At 39.0% G+C, this 19,069-nt stretch overlaps 1 protein-coding gene across 4 annotated transcripts; it reads right to left on the bottom strand.

The window, feature by feature from the left end:
- Window positions 1-2,174: 2,174 nt before the first annotated feature.
- On the bottom strand, window positions 2,175-18,657 carry rbbp6 (retinoblastoma binding protein 6). Of its 4 annotated transcripts, none has more exons than XM_056752019.1 (17): window positions 17,671-18,657; window positions 16,706-16,805; window positions 16,366-16,402; window positions 11,737-11,778; window positions 10,532-10,620; window positions 10,361-10,457; window positions 10,081-10,223; window positions 9,230-9,402; window positions 9,053-9,156; window positions 8,618-8,976; window positions 8,463-8,535; window positions 8,285-8,345; window positions 8,135-8,189; window positions 7,672-8,052; window positions 6,252-6,371; window positions 4,293-6,146; window positions 2,175-4,202 (listed from the first exon to the last, which is right to left on the bottom strand). In XM_056752019.1, exons 1-17 carry the CDS (start codon window positions 17,834-17,836, stop codon window positions 2,759-2,761), a joined length of 5,298 nt encoding a protein of 1,765 aa, XP_056607997.1. In that variant the 5' UTR covers window positions 17,837-18,657; the 3' UTR covers window positions 2,175-2,758. The 4 variants fall into 4 exon arrangements, with proteins under 4 accessions (XP_056607997.1, XP_056607998.1, XP_056607999.1 ...); XM_056752020.1 differs by having other exon boundaries at window positions 10,081-10,220; XM_056752021.1 differs by lacking the exon at window positions 17,671-18,657 and having other exon boundaries at window positions 16,706-17,663.
- Window positions 18,658-19,069: the final 412 nt, after the last annotated feature.

The raw sequence follows: 19,069 nt of genomic DNA, 5'->3' as shown, positions 1-19,069 counted from the left end.
GGGCGCTATTAGTACGTTTTATTTTACTTACCACTAAGTGTGATTTTGGCACACTTGTGGTACATATTACTGAAGTAGTTAATCGTCATAATTATAATGATTTTATTATTTAATCACGCTCGTCTCTTTTTTCTATTCAGAAACTGTATAGTGACCACGTATTATACAACCAGCTCCGTCAATTTTGTGCAACAGCAAAACCTAAAGGTGTTTGACAACAGGGACTAGCAGCAGCTAGGTTAAATATAGATATGTTTACACTGTAATCTAAATTGAAAGTGTAATCTAAACTTCTTTACATGTTAACTTACATAACAGTGGTTGCAATAATCTTTAGTCCTTAAACGTTAATACAGGGCAGGTGTTCTTGAAAGGTTTCGTGAGGAATTCATGTGAAAGTGACAGCAGGTGCTACACAGGGCACTCACCGCGGCTTCAATATTTTCATTAGCATCTAGCGAAGCAACTAATCCTGGTCGTAAGATTCAATTTAAAATCAAATGTATTTCTGAAATCTGATTGGTTGATTGAAATTTTGTCCAAGGGTCAAAACGATGTTGTCCTGAGGATATAACCACTTGGCGAAATCAGGAGGGCCGTGGAGGCTTGTAACTAACCGACAGGTCAGACATATGGAAGCTTCCAGACTGCTGCTGGCACTGTATCTGAGTGTCTGTGCCAGTTAAGCCCTGCAGTGCTCTACTTCTCGCCCAGACAGTTAAAAAGCTTTTTTCATGCGAGTCAACAGCTTTTGTGGACCTCCATCTCAAAGTGATACAGATCTACTTGGCAATTGGTTTGGTGCTGATTCAGTGTATCCTATCTGTTAAAGGATTTCCTCAAGCATATGTACACAGGGGACATTTAGGCATCCGACTGGCACAAACACAAATGAATCTGTTAGGCTATGATGTCCTTTGTTTCAGCAGGGCTTTTCCAGTTAGTTTTAGGGAGCTGTCAATATTCTGTTTGCCTTGTTTGTGTGCCCTCTTGTGGCTAAAACTCATAATAGATAAAGCCTACATATCAGCGCTTTGATATGTAGTGTATACCTACTGAAACATATTTAAAGCACCTTTAGAATGGTCTTAATGTCATGCTTTATAAACATTAAATACTGTACATTTGTGTCTTGTGCCTGTTATGCTTGTACCAGAATCAGTTCTTATCCTCACAGCAAGATCCAGTTCTTAACTTGCTAATGAAAGCTGTGGTTATCACCAGATGTAAAAATAGCGGCTGCCAAAAGTCTCTGCACAGGCCAATATTTACATTTATCTAAAACAACTTACATAGCATTCAAGCAGCATCGGTGTTCTCAGAGATCAAACCCACAACCTTTGCATTACGTGCACAATGCTCATCCGACTGACCTACAGCAACAGTTAAGGAAGTTTTCACAGAAAAGGCCTGTATGACCTTTAGCAGCTTACACAAGTGTTTGGGCACAGGGCATCTAAACATGTTGGCACCTCCTGCAATCGGTTACATGCTTTAACTGTATACAACCTTTTGTGCCAAGACCTTTAAATGCTTTTTACACATGTTCTGTTGTGTCCTTGCCTTTAACCTATTGTTAGATTTTATAATTCTTTCCAACCCAAATGATGAATAGTCATCAGGATTAGTACAGCGGCTACTGCTCATGCTCCTTTCTCAACATGTATGTAACCGTCAGTAGAGTCCTTAAATATGTAGAGTTAAATATTTATTTAGAAATTAGAATAATGTGCAGATTTGTTACTTGAGTAATATCACAGATTAAACAGTTTTGCTACTGTGCAAGTATCTCCAAGCAGCGACTCAGTTCAAGTATTGGTAGACATGCAAATGTCAACCTTCTCATTAAAAAAGTTTTGAACAAAGGTTTTCATTGCAGCAATAATTCAGATGTGAGGTTTTAAGGTTTTTGAAGTATGGTTTTCCATAGTTATGCAAGTGCTGCTTTCAGAATAGTTACATCTTTAACAGAACATATTGCTCATAAAGCACATAAAAATGTAATCTAAGTATTTTGTTTTATGAAGAGCCATCCTGCACAGCGTGTTGAGTATAACAGCTTCTGGTTAGTGGACTTCTTGCTACTTCCTACTCACAAAATAGACATAATTGTTTTAAAGCATCTTCTGCAGCGTACTAGGCTCTATATATACGAAGTAAAAAAATAGACAGTCTTATATATTTGCTGAAAAAATTTATTACCCTCAAAACATATGCAATTCCATTTCAGCAGACATTTTAAATAAATCTTGTGAAATTGAAGTAGAATAAAATGAAACTTAAGAGTACAGGAAATATTCACAGTGCAAATACATACATTTTGCGATCACTATGTGCCGTAATGACGGGACACTATTCTCCAGTTTCCTCTGTAACAATATCATCATACTGTCATATTGATATGTTTCTCTCCAACTTAAACATACAAGAGATGAGGTACAAAAAAGGCTTTCGCAACTTTGCAAATCAAATTTACATATTTAAGTGCTTCCTCTACCATTGCCTTAATGCAAAACCGCGATGTTCCTAGAGTCTGCGAGGATTTTAAATTAAAACCAAAAAAATCATGAAAGTTCAGAACCCAAAAACAATCATCATTCAATCATTCAAGTAGCTAATTGACAGAGGTTAGCTTGATCAAACAAAGCATGTATTTAACCAATAAGAAACAGCCAAGTACGAGGATGAAAACTGAACAATGTCAGACACATCATTTTTCCATGTTTCTCAAATATGAGCAAAATCAACCAATAGTGAATTAAACAGATACTTTTGCCCTCTGATCCTCACTCTCCTCCTTCTCATCTTTATCTTTATCTTTACTCTTTTTAGACTTCTTTTTCTTATGTTTGTGTTTCTGTCCCTTGAGTTCAGATTCAGATTCATTACTTGTATGCTTCTTATGCTTTTTGTGTTTCTTGTGCTTCTTGTGTTTTTTCTTCTCTTTTTTCTCTTTTTTGTCCTTTTTCTTCTTTTTGCTATCCTGACTGCCTGGAGAGCTGGGGCTGCTGCTGTGTCCGTGGCTGCCAGAAGGACTTGGGCTGTGGCTGCCACTACTGTCTCTGTCTCGCCCCCTTTGGTCAGTTTTGTTATCCAAGTCCGAGATTTCGCTGTCACTTTCGCTGTAGTCTGGTACAAATGCAGCCTCATCGGTTTCCCGCGCTAAATCCGAAGACAGTCGGGTGGTGCGCATGGATGGGACTTTGTGGTCCCCGTGTGAAGCACCTTTCTCTGCCTCCGTCCTAGGCTCTGGAGTTAAAGTTCTATGAGGAGTCCTGTGCTCCCTGTCCTTTGCGGGACGCATATCAGAATGCCTAGAGCTCTCCTTACTAAGAGACCAGTCTGCTTTGTGGTCCTCTACCCCTGTTCTTTTGCTCTCTGGGGCATTCTGGGATGAGATTCTCTTATCCTTAGTTGGACTTTGAGACTCCTGAGAAACTTCATTAGCCTTTCTTCCAGAATCCGCATGCATGTCTTTTACCCTTGAGGGCGGGGAGGGTGACACTCTTCTTCTAATCGGTTCTCTCTCATCTTTCGATCTGGTTGCTAAGTGGTCTCTTGCATCTTCCCTATGGTCTGGTTTTCTGTTGCCAGGGCCTGTAGTTGTCTCCCTACCTGCTGGCTTTCTAGAGGTTGATTCAGACCTGTCAGCTTGTCTGTCCCTGGAGGACTGAGAAGAGCTCCGCTCGCTGCCGTGCTCGCTGCTCCTCTCTTGTGGCCGCTCTCTCTCCTGATTTGGTTTCCTTTTATCAGTCGCTTCACGTTCGGCAGCGCTGTGATCCTTTTCTTTCCCTCTGTCTCGTTCTCTGTCCTTCTCTTTGTCAGTATCTTTCTCCTTATCGCTTGATGTGGAGTCCTTAGCAGACTTGACATCTGACATCTGACTGTCTTTGGAGGCAGACGGAGTTTTGTCAGCATTGGGAGACTCTTTGTCTGTTGATTTCGCTGCAGTGGTTTCTTCCACAGGAGCAGAGCTGGGTGGGCGGACACTTCGAGTTCTGTTGGTGCCCTTAGATTCATCATCTTCAGATTCATAGTCTTCTTTCTCCCATTTGGAGCGGGGCACCTGGATCATGACGATTTCATCCTCAGCAGGAGTAGAGCTGTCATTCGTGTATTCCTCCAGGGTCTTCACCACAGTTTTCTTCAGGTCAAGCTTGTCCTCATGCTTTCTGATGGGGCTTCCGCCTGTGGAGCTGGTACTGTCAAAGAGAACAAACATGAGATAATGTCACAGATTTGCATAACAAACTAAGAAAATACAAAGCTGCAAAGTTCTTGAATGATCTCACCTGGTGTAATCAACAAGTACAGACCCCGACCCATCTGGCGCATGTACCTTCCTCCTCAATTTTCCCCTTGACTTGTCTACCCTTCCCTTTGCTGTAGTATGTGTGATGTCCTCTGGTGAAAAAGGACGATCGGTGCTAGGTATTCTTTTGCCAATTTCTCGGTTTATTTTAATCTTTCTCACAGGCTCTGGTTTAATATCCAAAAGGGACGGAATGGAAGGTTTGTTCTCCATGGCTGGTCTTTCACTCTCAGGCCTGGGTTTAGGTTTTGGTGAGCCTTTAGCCACTTCAACTTCCATTTTTGCTATTTTTATTGGAGGGGCGTCTAGGTCTTTCATAGATGACTTTTCATCTTTTCGCTTCGTCATCTTTTTATCCTGCTTGGAATCAACCGCCTTGGTAGAAATTTTCTCATCAGTTCTCACAGGCTTCTCTGGCTCTTTCTTGACTTTAACATCTTTGATGGGAACTTTGTCTTGCTTTAAAGGCTCTTTTACGAATTCTTTTCTGTTTTTAAGATCATCTTTGATGGGCTTCAGCTCTTGATGGTGTTTGATGGGCCTGGACTGCATGAGCTTACGGGGGAGCATGAGTTTTGAGTCTACTGTCTGAGGCTTACTTGCTTCTGATTTATGTGATGATGGTTCATCTTTTACTCTCTTAATGGCGGGTTCAGCGGGAGCCACCTTTTCTCGCAGTGCATCCGCCTCTTTATCTTTCACAGGCTTTGTCACCTTTCCAGGCATTTCTTTTTTTCCTCCACTGCTTTCAGACTTTCGTTTAACTTTGTCAGTCTTGCTTTTGGACTTTTCTTTCTTCTCTTTCTCAGGGGTGCTCTTGTAAGGCACTCCAGCATTGTCCATTGGCTCATCCCTGACGGGCGTGGCATCATCACGGCTTGAATTCATTAACATGGAGTCTCCTTTACGCTCATCTTTCCTGGTTTCATCCATTGAGTCCGAGTGGCTGAAGGGGTCACCGTCGTCCCTCTTTTTCTTGCGATGTTTCTTATGTTTCAAAGACTTTGAGTCTGTGGCAGTGCTGCCACTGGCCTCTCGGTCTTTAAGTGGCTTCAGAGATTCTTTAGGTCCTCTACTGGGTCCAGAAGTGTTGGCATGGAGGTGGCCAAACTTCTCTGCACACTTTTCCTGGTAGGTCATTGGACCTCTGCCTCTCGGAGGGCCACTGTGGCTTTGAGGCGGTGGCGGATATTCCTCCCTTCGTCCCCTGCTGTAGGGGGAGTTTTCTCTCGGACGGGGAGGGGGATATCGCTCAGGCGTATGGGGTTCTCTACTGCCTGCACCACGGCCTCGATGACTGCCTGGTGGGCTGTTGTAGCTCTTGAGGTATTTGTCGTACCAATCCCTATACTCTCTTTCCCACGCTCGGTAGCGTTCTCTCTCGTAGGGATCACTTTGATCAACGCTTCGTCCATAATAAGCTTTAGGTTCATATGGTGGAATCTCCCTGTACCTGCTGTTGTATTTGCGCTCACCCTCAATCTGAGAAGGAGGTGGGATTTTCTTGCTTGGACTATAGTTCCTAAACGGTGGGGTCCGGGAACGAGAACGATACATTGCACCACCTATCCCACTCAATTCTCGACCTCGATACGATGGTGATCTGCTGCGGGAGCGATGATAGGCAGGACTGCGTGACCTGGATCGATAACTCCGACTCCGACCTCGGCCTCTGCGGGAATATGGCGAACGAGAAAAAGAGCGTGATCTGGAGCGTGATCTAGAGCGGGATACTGAGCGAGAGTATGATCGTGGTGTTCGGGACCGTGAGCGAGATTTTGAATAGGAATATGATGAGCCACTGTACGAGGAGTCCCTGTATGGAGATTTTGATCTGGAAAAAGGAAATTGCAAACACGTTTGATAAAGATTTTTAATAAAGGGCCAGATCTTTAAAAAAGAAAATGGAGCTCTGTGTGAACCTGTCATTTTTCCTTACCTCGAGTAGGACCGCCTTCTATCCTTCTGAATTTTTCTGTACTCTAAAAGCTCTTTGGCAAAATCGTTGGTAAATTCCTCAAGTTTTGACTTCTCCCTGGCAACGAATCGACATTGGGAACTATTTAATAAAAACAACAAGAAAAATTCAGTTAAAATCCACATAAACAAGTTTCTCATTCACTACCACACACAATGATTTTGAGAAGCAAGTGGTAGAGAGAATAATGATTCATGCTGTCAATCGATTAAAAAATATGATCCAATTAATCACAGAGAACATTATTTAAATATACTTTTACATTCTTATAATTTCACATTTAATCTCCAAATTAATGTAGAAACAACATATTTCTTTAACAGCATTTTATGAATGAAAGCCAACATTCTGATACAATTACGGCAACTGATGTCTCTATTAAACTGATTAATTTGTATTTATTTTAACTTTAATTATAGCCATTCAATAGTATAATTGAGAGCTTTCATGTCTAACAGGTAGGAAATATACAGAAATTGATTGAAGTTCTCAAACCCTTTACAGTCTTTAATGCTACATTAAATACAGAATTAAAGCTACAAAACACTTTGAATTCCGTTTTTTGATTAAACTTAGTGACCGGAGTCACAGCAGTAGGTTTAAGAATGCAGCCCCTTTAAGAGCTGTCTCTCTACACAGATCTGAGTCCCTGCCATTTTCACAACTATTTGCATCCTCTAGCCTGGACCACTGTTGTGTTGCGCCCACAGCTAGAAGCTGTGTATCAACACTGAACGCATCAACAAATCGCGCTTCGGCCTAAGTGGTTTAAAAGACTTTACATGAATAAGAGCGTGATTATATAATGTAACGGTACACAAAGGATGACAAAAGTGGATGTTGCGTTTAATATTAATTGCATGCATTAACACGCTAATGTTGAGAGCCCTAATAATGATAATCGCCCCACCAAGCTGCATTCTATATCAATGAACACTTCAAACAAATGACTTTGAATTAACAAAATCACAAACTTGGGTTAATGTGTCACCAAACACACTGGGTCTCATTCATGAAACGCTCGTGTTATTGAGGGATTTGCACATAAAACGGACCTTCACTAAAACGTGCCACCGTATTCACTAATACTTTGTAAACTTCAGATTTGATACTAAAACGCGTGTATCAATGGATACAAATCATTCGTAAATAATTGCTGTGGATTCTGGACATTTGAATGTTTTATGCACCAATTACACATGGTAGGGAGCAGGATTTTTTATTCCAACTAACATTTTGAAAATACAAACATTCTTATGAATCGGAAAATTTACGTCGGAACAACTTTAGGCCAATTTACACAAAAATTAGTTCTGCTTGTTCTATGAATGACGCCCTCTGATTTAATTAGTCAGTCGCTTTAAATCAAAGTTCTACTCACTCTTCCTTCAGTCTGCGCTGCTGCCTGTAGAATTCCTCCTTGGAGAGGAAAGGTTCTGCTGGCATACTGGAGATAGGGTTGGCTATGGGTGGCTGAGTGCCAGGAGGCACCCAGGGAACTTGAACATTGGGTGGGACTGGAGGATAGACTGGTGGTGGTAAGTTGAATGGAGGGGGAGGCTGCTGTCCTGGAGGAAAAGCCATGGGATACTGCGGAGGAATAACACCAGGTGGCTGAGGCATGGGGTGTGGAGGAGGTGGAAAGAGCGCAGGAGGCATGAACATAGGACCCCCTGGACATGGCACGGGAGGAAGGTTTTGCAATGGCAGAGGTTGTGTTCTGGGTGGTCGATCAATAGGAGGTCTCCCTCTACTTGTGGATCTGTAAGGATTGAACAGTCGAGGTTAGAAGTCTTTTTTTTATAATCTGACTAAAACATCAGAAAGCATGTTTAGATCCTTACTGGTCCCAGTTAGGACGACTCTGGGTAGGCCTTGGTCCACTAGGCCTGGGCTGTCCTAAGATACATAAATAAATGTTAAGAATGGACCACAAAGGGTGAAACTTAAACTCTGCACAACTTACAAACTTTTTAGATTGTATTGTTTGTTACCTGTTCTGTGCATGACGTGCTGTGGTACATTAGGCTGCCCAATTACTGGGACATGGAATCCCTAGGCATGACAGATACATAAAAATGACATATTAAACAAAGCATATTAAAATAAATTGCTGCAAGCAATGCAATTATATTCACCACTATGCAGAAACATCCTAGAAAATGTTAATACCTTCGAAGCAATATTTGTTGGAGCAGAGGCCTCTGATGAAGGCACAGGAGCAGATGCTGGAACTTCAGATTCCCTATAACACACACAACAGAACAAACTGAGTCAATGTTCTAAACATACAGCAGACTCTGTGTAAAGTTAAATGTTTAAAGTACTTAGACAAAGGCGGGTCATCCTGCTTGGTACTGTGCTGGGGTGAGTTCACGGTGGGGCTGTTGTCTGGCCCTGAAGGTGCATTGCTGCTCTGTGTGCTAGAGCTGCTGGCAGGTGGTGGAGTGCTGGAGGGCTGGGGAGTGGCAGCGGGAGACAAGGCAGCAGCCGGCATGCTTTGAGGAGGGGTGCTGGCAGCTGTCGAGCTGGGAACATTGGCCATCAGAGGGTCCTGTTGGCGTCTCATAGGTGGTCGCTGCAAAGGAGCCTGAGTCTGGGATCCTGATGTGGCCGATTGAGCAGCGGCAGCAGCCTTGCGAATTCTTTTGGTGTATCCAGTTTCGTTCCTAAAATTATTCACTGCCTGGAATTGGAAATATTAGGTTGTTTTAAACATTCCTTGTAATATTTGGCAACATTAATAAGGAAGGTCTTCTTACTTGGCGCAAAAACTTGTTTGCTATCAAAGCATCAGGAGACACATCCGACTGTTTGCAGGTGGGGCAAACATGTTCGTCTGACTCTAGCAAACACGTCCGGATACCTGTGTCCAGACAATCGTGTAAAGACAAAGGTAAAACTTATTTTCCATGTGCAATGTATGCTAAGACACTTACACTCATCACAGTAGCTATTTCCACAGCAGGGAATAACGACGGCATCAGTCATAAGATCCTTGCAGATCAGACAAAGTAGCTCATCAGGCACTGGATCCTCTTCTTCTGAAGATGAAGACTGATTCTGGGGCAAGAAGGGTGGTTTCTCTTTCTTTCCAATAGCATAGGCCTCACTAAAACGAAGGAAACACAATAAGCAAAACAAAACGGACACTTTAAAACCACTGCGAAGCAACTGTGTAATTTTTTGTATTAAAGGGTTTTTATGTGTCTTTGGTGTGTTATAAGTTGCCCATGCATGTATTAGACACGTAGAATTGCTTAAATGAAAGTGTCGGAACAAAATATGAATTCGATCTAAAAGCGAATGCTCACCCAGACCTAAACGCATCGTGTAACCACAACACCACAAATACACGTCCATTCATGGTATCATCTGACAAAGAACGCTCATATGTATATGCAAGTAAGGTGATTAATCACACAGAACATTAATGTTTTTAAATATACTTTTACATTTTTTTAATTTCACATTGAATCTCCAAATTAATGTAGAAACAACATACTACGTGTTCAATTTCTGTCACACGCTTGCAGCATTGGAACAGTCATTAGGCACTGGTTAACTGGCCAATCATAGCACACATCGCTTTTCAGTTTTTCAGAGCTTCGTAAAAAATCAGTGCGTTGCAGAGGTGTGGTAAAGAGGAGATACAAACATGCAGGGTATGTGGAAAATACAGCGGTTTTTTTGCATTACATATGACACGGCTTAAACTGATATTATTGGTTGTTTTATATGATCCCTTTAAAAAGTGAGACGATTTTCACCAAACACAACATTTACTTACGCATCGATAGTGGGAATGGCATATATTCCACTGTTGGTCAGCATGACACCCTTCCGGTTTGGATCATCAACCTCCACCATGAAACTGCGAGGAATTCCAGTGCTTTTCTTTATACGTTGAGGAGCTTCAAAACTTCGGTCCTGCTAACGCATGGTTGATATTCAAGGTTACATTTCTTCTCTGACCAAAGAGGCATAATATTTAAGAGTTATACTGTGTGTCTTTAAGTTTCAAACAATTGTAATGCGAAAAACAACTATAGTAACAAAAGCCCATTTACCCCATTCGTTGGGCAGTTCCTGATATAATGTCCAGTTTTTCCACAACGAAAGCATGTGTAGTTCGGTGGGGGTGGACCAACAAGCTTCTTTGCATAACTGATAACAAAGATTTGTGTTAGAATTGATATAAGAGAAATTGAGCAAATACGGGTCTTGTATTGCATACATACTTGATGGGATCATATTCATGGTTGGACTGAGACATCATTGCTTTAATTTTGTCTTCCTCTGACGCGTTTGTTTCAGCAAGATTGGCTGTCTGTTTAACAGGCAACAATGTTTTCACATATAACATCAATTTTTGGCAGAGACCAAATATGCACTGAAGCCTTGGTCCTGTAAGCTGCTGCTTGCCTCTATCAGTGTGAGATCATACTACACAAAATATTAAAAGTGATGGATCAGGCCTTGAAATGACTTTAGGTCAAAAGACCGGAGAGCATGAATTGGAAACTCCTATCAAATGTCAAACTGACAGTCTCAATGCATTGCCCACGGTTCAACAGAATTTCCCCAATAGTTTTATTGAATACATGTCTCTTTATGCCATGAGTCCGATAAACAATAGAATAGTACACACAGACTGCCATGTCATCCAGGTTTCTTAAAACTTTAGACACATATGGATAATGGTGTGATAACCTTAACCTTACATGGTAATATTGCTTATATATAAAAAAAGATATCAAATGATGCAAAGATAAAAATATTTTTTTCTGCTGATGAGCAAGTCCCAGCGTAAAAATGAATTAATGAATGAATGAATGATTCCTTTCATCAAGTGGCAAAAAAGTCCAGAAAAAAAAAAAAACCGACAAAGATCTTGGAATTCCCCAAAAGTGGAAAAAAGTTGATCCACAGGCCTTTATCTTCAATTTGAGGAAAAACTGGGAACAAAGTAAAATTATTCCAGAGAACTTCCTGTGAAAAAATGGGCTTGCAAAAAAGCTCTTCACACTAATAAAGGCAATGAGCTCGCTCATGACAGGACCAGGCTATACACAAGTGTCAGAATTTATACAAGCATGAAAACAAACAATGAGCTCAAAAGTAATTATTCATATTAGATATAAAAACTTAATTTACAGTTCTTGCCGCTATGCAACTATCACACATACTGCTATAATCAAACATTTTATAAGCGTAAACATACAATTCAATAAATTAAAAAAACTCAGTTTGGATTTGGAGCATATGCAACCAACACCATACATTGCGAAAAACACGGACAAGTTGGATGAGATGAACCACAAGATTTTTTACATCAAAAATATACAAATAAAGATATGTGAACCTAGATTATGGCTTGCCAAATCCAAACACTAAGACAAGTTAGACATTACAACAGAGAGAAATGTTTTCAGAGATAAAGTACCTTTGAAAGCAGAGCCAGTGAAATGGATGAAGAATCATCAATCTGTCATTAGAAAACAAAACATTAAAACAAAGAGGGGTTTCACAACTATGACAATGCACAACTCCATGTCCAACTGAATGTTTTGAGTTCTAACACTACAAAATCAAAACAATATTTACAGCTAGGTCCTTGGTTGTACCTGAAATTTGGAAAATTACGCAGAAAAATTAACTATATACTTTGACTTATTACCAAAAATTTATATTTGACTTGATTTTGACACCAGTGTTATAAGAGCAGAATCATTTGTTAATTACTTGTTATCCAGGGAAAAACGGAGAAATCCTATAATGAGTGAACACACAGGGTCTTAAGAAGGATGTCAAAGAAATAAACACTATTTTATTGTAGATCCTTGCAGCAAATCAGATAGTCATATGAAAAAGCAACTTTTACAACAGGCCAAGTAGAATATTGCAGAATTCATCTGAACTGGGTAGTATTTCACTAACAAAAATGTCCTACATGTGTCAGACTATATTCAGTTTATCTAAGTATCTTCAGTTAACTTAACACATACACGGGGAAAGCAAGCTTCAAGTGCTATCAGAAAACCAACAAAAACAATCATATGTTTATGTGCCACTTTATGAAGGACCAAGTGTTTCAATTTCAGTACAAAATAAAAAATAAAAAATGCTGAAAAAGTACAAATTAAAGTCAATATGAACTAGGAATGCACCTAAGAATGTGTATTAAAAGTACAATGTCATGTTCCAAACAGAAGAGGAGGAAACAAAAAGCACTTTAGTTTGTTAAAACAGATGACAGGCCAACATTTTAACTATCGTAAAATATTTGCCCATTTTGAATTCAGATGAAACTGTAATAATCTGCAATAACAAATGGTTCAAAAGGTATCACTTTTTGATTTATCTAGATTTTTAGAAAATCACAACAAAAAAATGCTCTTCCCATTAGAAAATGTTGTGACAAACAAAACATTACCAAGGTAAAGTACAGACCAGAGACACAGTGAGAACAAATCAATAAAAATTGTGTCGACTTAGTCCCAAAGCGTGAAGCTTTATACAAATGTGCATATTTAACCTGTGCAGTAGTCCACAGGGGGCAATGCGATTTTGCCAAAAGTAAGCGGTGCTTGCTTATGACAAAAGGCAAAAATTATTTAAAAACAAAACATTCAAAAAGGTCCTCAAATTTCCAACAGTGCTCATAACAGCACCAGGTTCTTACGGTTTTCTGCATATGTGGCGTTTCAGGTGGAACAATGTAAATGTAGCAAAGTGGAAGGAAGAGTTTTTCAATTTAAAAAGTTGAAGCACAAGCCCTCCTTTTGCAAACAGAAGAGGAGAGGGTTGTGTAATTATTGCCTGCAGCAAAAAGTGAGTTCATAAAAAGAGCTGCAAGCCTTGGTGGAGCTACAGTTAACACTGATCCTGTGTTTCTTTCAAGTGATCAGTATCTGAAAATCCCAGTGTAGCATAAGTCCAGTGATTACAGAACACTGTTGGGGAGGGAAAGTTGTGATTTCACTCCACTCACATATGCTGGTACAGAATGGGTATAATCGACTTACATTTTTAATGGCTTAAAAATTCAGTAATCTGAATTACACCACAAGTCAATACTTTTCCAACACATGATTTATGATCTGTACAATAATTCCACAGCAGGCCATTTTGATTGCTGTTTAGCTTAGTTTTGCACTATTGGTCCACATCAATGACATTTTAGTTGATTCAGCATGTTTAATTGGCATTGGGGCAGGTTGAGGGAAAGGTAACTCAGATTGGCTTTTTATACATGAACTATATGAAAAGTTGTATACCAACAAGGACTGATTTGTATATAAACAGTTCTAGCTTTACAGCTTTACCCTTTTTAAATCACAAATACAGACTACTGGCATCTGTTGGTGTGCATATTATTTCCTCTCATGCAGTCACAAAACATGCATGTCTTCACTATTTGGACCAGACATGGGTAGTGCAAAGTAATGTCCCTGCTGGTAATTATATCGTTTGGTGTGTCAGGTGATCATTGACGATGATTTAACATTTTAAAGATTTATACTTATTTGATCGCACAAAAATCCTCAAACAGAAGATTGCTGTCTACAATATCACTTGTTAATCCCTCTTTCGAAACAAAAAAAGACACACCTCTTGCTGGAAAATGATTTATTTTAATCAAATGTATAAAAAAAGAAGCTGGCACCCAATGCCTTCTCAATGAGTCTTATAAGCACCCCAAGCTCAGTTAATTTCAATGTAATTCATTGAACCCTTTTATTGTGTATTACACACTACCACATCAAATTTAGTATTTTTATCCAATTAAATTGCCTATTATTGAACTCTGGTCGGAACATAAAACAAGAATTACACAAAATGGCCTAGTTTAATTAGTATCTTACTAAAATACATGTTTATTGTATTTAATTAATTTAAATTTGACTTTATCATACTCATTTTGCAATGAGAGTTGTCAAACGTGAAAGCCTTGTACCAATAGTTTTCCACACATTTTGCACACACTCTCTTTGGGAGGCATTCTAGTGGGACTGAACTACATCATGGAGGGATATATAAAAGATTTTTTTCAATAATTATGATAGATAAAATTAATTTAGAAGCAAGTGTTTACGGATTAAAATGCAAGTGGGAGAAGCCGGTCATCATGATCCCAAATGAAAACATTGTTAATGTACTGCAGCGTAAAGCCCATTGCACATTAAGTCCGAAATTTCCGAATGTTAAAAAATAAATACAACCTCACATTGTGTCAAACACATTTACACACTGCCTCCTATATCCTCGTCCGTCATAAAAACAATTTGACTGGATTCGATTTTCTACATTTTTCAAATCCGTCAAGTATTTTGAGTGGCCTTTTTAAAAAATTCAGAGACAAAAACGCCTTTGAAAATTTCGGACTGTATGTGCAAAGACCTTAAGACTAAATTAATATACATTTAATATGGCTCTGACATATAGACCTTCCTTTATGTGTTATTGACCTGCATTGAGCATGACATGAGAACAGCCATTTAGGTTTGTACGTCAGCATGGACTCGCCAACTTAACCATTTTTATGATGACAAACGTTCTGCTTGAGCCCATGAAATGATAAATTAATGAGAGTATTATATCCGTTTTCTTTGGGACTGGGGTTGAACCAGATTACAGCGCCCACATTTTTTGCTGTCTTGTTTAGGTTTAGCAAACGGAATAAATACTTTCCATTCCCAGTCCTTTCACGATAACCCGGAATCAGTGTTACAAATCCCCCCGCCACATCAATTTACCATTTTTGTAGTATAAAAAAAATGAGAGCCTCTGATTTTACAATGCTTCTCTATGGCACTGAAACTTCAAACTGTCCGAGTTCCAGTCCCCGTGCAACTGATACTGAGCTGCATTTGAGGAGAGGGGCTTAGAGATTGGTCAATTGAGTGTTACTTCTAAAATTTAAATTGGGCATGAGATGGCATGATTATATGATTAAAGGGATAGATCAGACAAAAGAAAAGTAATTTATTCACCCATTATTATTTAAAACCTGTATTGAGTCTTCTGTGGAACACAAAATATATTTTGAGGAGTATCTCAGTGGTCTTGCGTCCATCCAATGAAACCAAACCTTACGAGTATCAATCTTCATCTTATTTTGTTATCTTAAGTCATACAGGTTTGGAATAACATTTTTAGGCAAACTATTCCTTTAAACACTAAGGGGCAGTTTCCTGGACAGGGATTAGATTAAGACAGGACTAGATTTTAGTTACATTAGGAAAGAAGTTTGAAACATTCCTTGGGAAAAAAATCTTTGTACATTTTGAGACAAAAAAGTGGCATTGACGCAATTTAAGATGTCAGTGCAAGGTGTATTTTAAGACAGCTTCAACATTTATTTGAGTCTAGGACTAGTCTAAAACCCTGTATGGGAAAGCACCTCTAAGAGTTTCCTGAACGAACATTCAGCTCGGACAAGAACAAACTGTAAATTCAGAACCACAACTCAATGTGAAAATTTAGTACATGTCTTCTCTTACTGTATTTGTTCTTAAACCTTTACATACACTTGAACACACTTATGAATCCATGCAACTCTAAACTACCATATAAGTTGTGTAAACATGGGCAGTCAGACATTAAAGCTGTGTGATACAAGGTGTAATGTGGTAAATAATACAATGCACTTTTTATTTAAAAACAAAAACAAGACAGCTTTTACAGATGTGTCACTTTAAGGACAAACAAACTGAACATAGGCCATGTTCATGAATTATCATATAGATCAATACGATCTTACACTACACTGTAAAACAATTCAATTTTTAAGAGGATTAATACTCTTATTTCAATGTGAAACAGTGTATAAGCATGCGCACAGACTTCTGTACACATTGGAAATTGCATAAAAACATGAAACTCAATGCAACAAATGTAGTGAATCACAATATAAACATTCAGCTCAACACACTTTGTCATCTTCAAACAGATTTCAAAGACAACATTGAGGAGCATGAGAAAAGTTCCCTAAACGATTTAAGACAAAGCAACTTCTGGGAAGTCTGAAAATGTGTGTAATTAGACAAGGAAATGAGGTGTTTTTACATACTGCTTTTGAAGATCCACTTGATTGTTCAGATCGATCACTGCAAAGCAAAAGAAAAAAAAAAAGATTTAATTTCAGTTATAATCAACGTCTCAAACAGTGCAGACAAGAACAGTTATTTATCCTACTTTTTTGCAAGTTTAACTATGACATCAAACACTATAGGCTATTATCTCCCCAAGTATGAATATAGAGTACAAACAAGAAAACGACAGCAAAAGAACCAACACTAATTCAACTCAGAATCTGGATGTTGGCTTTTAAAACATGCTTCCTGTCAGGCAGCACAGATTAAACAGATGTTAACAGCACATGAAAAATGTGTAAATGTCAGACTACTTACATGAGATATGTTTTGCTTGTCGACTTAACCCCTCCTATAGGTATTCGTCTGATGATGACAGATGAGTTTTTGGGTATAAGGGCCGCATCATCGGTGTATTCTATAAAGAAAAACATGAAAGATTGGATCATTAAACATCAAGTATCACGTAACAGACATCTAGCGGCAAGGTTGCGAACTGCAACCAACCGCTTTCTCCACACACCCCCTCCCTTTAGAAACACTATGACGGCTGACAGAACATGGCGAATTCCATGCAAGAGGACCCGCGGTGTATGTATATAGAAATAGGTCGTTCTAAAGAAATAAACACACAACGCTTTATTGTGTTCGCTCTTTGTGCACATCTGAAGGCCATAGCTACGTATATTATGTTGCATATATCAGTAGATCATCCCAGAAACTACACACTGGACCTTTAAAGATATGCATTAGGGTGTCTCTTGGGTAACGTTAGCGTTATTACGCCCCCACGTGATCTCGCAAATATGAGTTTACTAATTATAAATTGCACATGAAGACACTCTTCCCAATGGTAAACATAAACCGTTCATTGTAAGTTTATACCAAGGACGCTTGTATTTTCGATAATTCGTTGCACGTCAAGGCCTCACTAAGCACATGTCGAAATACACAAAATGGACTCCATTGTTTATTGCTTCAGACAACAATAATTGTAGACAACTTCAAGAAACGTTATTGTTAATAAATACATATAGTATAATATCAAATAATATGCAATAACTTGATTTTTTTTTGCGACAGGTAGAAAGTGTTGCATAGTAACGTTAGTCCTCACTGCAATGACGACGTTGTGGTTATTAGCATTGTTAGCCAAAACAAGATTGAATAAATTACGTCTGTAAACATTGATAAACCTTTCATTTGATTAACCACAAATATACAAAACCTTTCAAACGTGTTTGAATAGTCAAAACAACAGAAAGGTATATAACATGACTTACCTTCTTTAGTTTGCGCGTTGGTTATTTGCAGGTCGCAGTCCGCGGCCTTCAGCTTTTCTCGGCCCATGATCTGCCGTTTCAAATCACTAAGCGTGATGTGAAGGCCATCAAAGGTGACCGTGTCGTAGTTAAGTTTAGAAGAAAACTTATAATGGACACAAGACATGTTTAAACAATCCTTGTGGTCAGATACCACCACACACAACCAAACTCAACTAAATTACAACTTTCAGAATAGCGTGGGCTAGCCCAGCGACCAACCTTTTTCATATGTCAATTTACCACTTGAACAGTTAAAGAGTAATAGCCATACTTGCTCATCATCTTAACCATTTAAGAGCCACCATTAAACGGAGGCCATGTTTGTTTCGCCTGACGGTAAGAGATATGATGAATAACTGCGAACTCGATATTTCAATTGTTCGAAGAGATCAAGTGCAACACGAAATCTCAAAGACGCAAGCGGTTCATAGTCCACGAAATTTTCCAACAAATGCGAGAAATTCTCCCGCCGATTCAATGTCCCAGGAACGTTAAGCTGTTCGCAAGGTCCAACTCCGGTCGAGAAATGTAGAGTTCATACAATGTCCTTGTGGAGTCCGGTCAAGTATTTCGCTCCAGTGTCCGTCTCGAAGTTCCTCCGTAGTGTTTTTCTCAATGTAACGTTAGTCCAAATCTCAACAAAACACGAACCGATTGAGATTGAAGCAAGGCCTGAAACAATGTGGCTAGGAGTTAGCGTGACCAACCTAAAATGGCTTCCATCGCGCGCACACACAGACAAAAAACAAACAAAAGACTAACGTTACAACAAAATAACAAAACGTTAAAAAAAATAGTACTAGTAATATGTATATCCTGTAATCAAAATACTGCTTCGGTAATCCAGTCGCTCAGTCGTCAACCTTGATAACAATATCAACGTCTAATACAGGTTGCACATACGATAATACTCAGCAGCTAGTCTTCAGGTTCGAGGGGTTTCCGCACAAAATGCAGGGGCAAAGAATGAAGACGTTACAGGGAGGGGCTAACAGTGCGCATGCGCGGAGAGTACTACTTGCCGGAATTCAACCATTTTGTAATCAATATATAAAACCGGCGGTTTTGGTAATACAAAATAATAATAATAATAATAATAGACAGTAAGCAATAAGCATAGTATTATTTTAATAGAGGGTTCTTTTTTTAATATATATAATTATATAAAGTTGTTTTGTAATTTAGATCCACAAGATGGCAGAATATACTCACAAATTCTGGTAGTGTCTTAGTGTGTTTGAGTACCAATGAGTTTTACACAATAAGGGCATCATTTATGTTTCTATTAAATTCTAAAGCCAACAAATATAAGAATATATTTATTACTTATGACATTATTGCATTGTTTTATTATTAT

Source organism: Triplophysa dalaica, chromosome 7 (genome assembly GCF_015846415.1).
Source record: "Triplophysa dalaica isolate WHDGS20190420 chromosome 7, ASM1584641v1, whole genome shotgun sequence".
Classification (NCBI taxonomy): Eukaryota; Metazoa; Chordata; class Actinopteri; order Cypriniformes; family Nemacheilidae; genus Triplophysa; species Triplophysa dalaica.
Note: the sequence above shows the minus strand (reverse complement) of the source record. Positions and strands in the feature narration are given on the sequence as shown.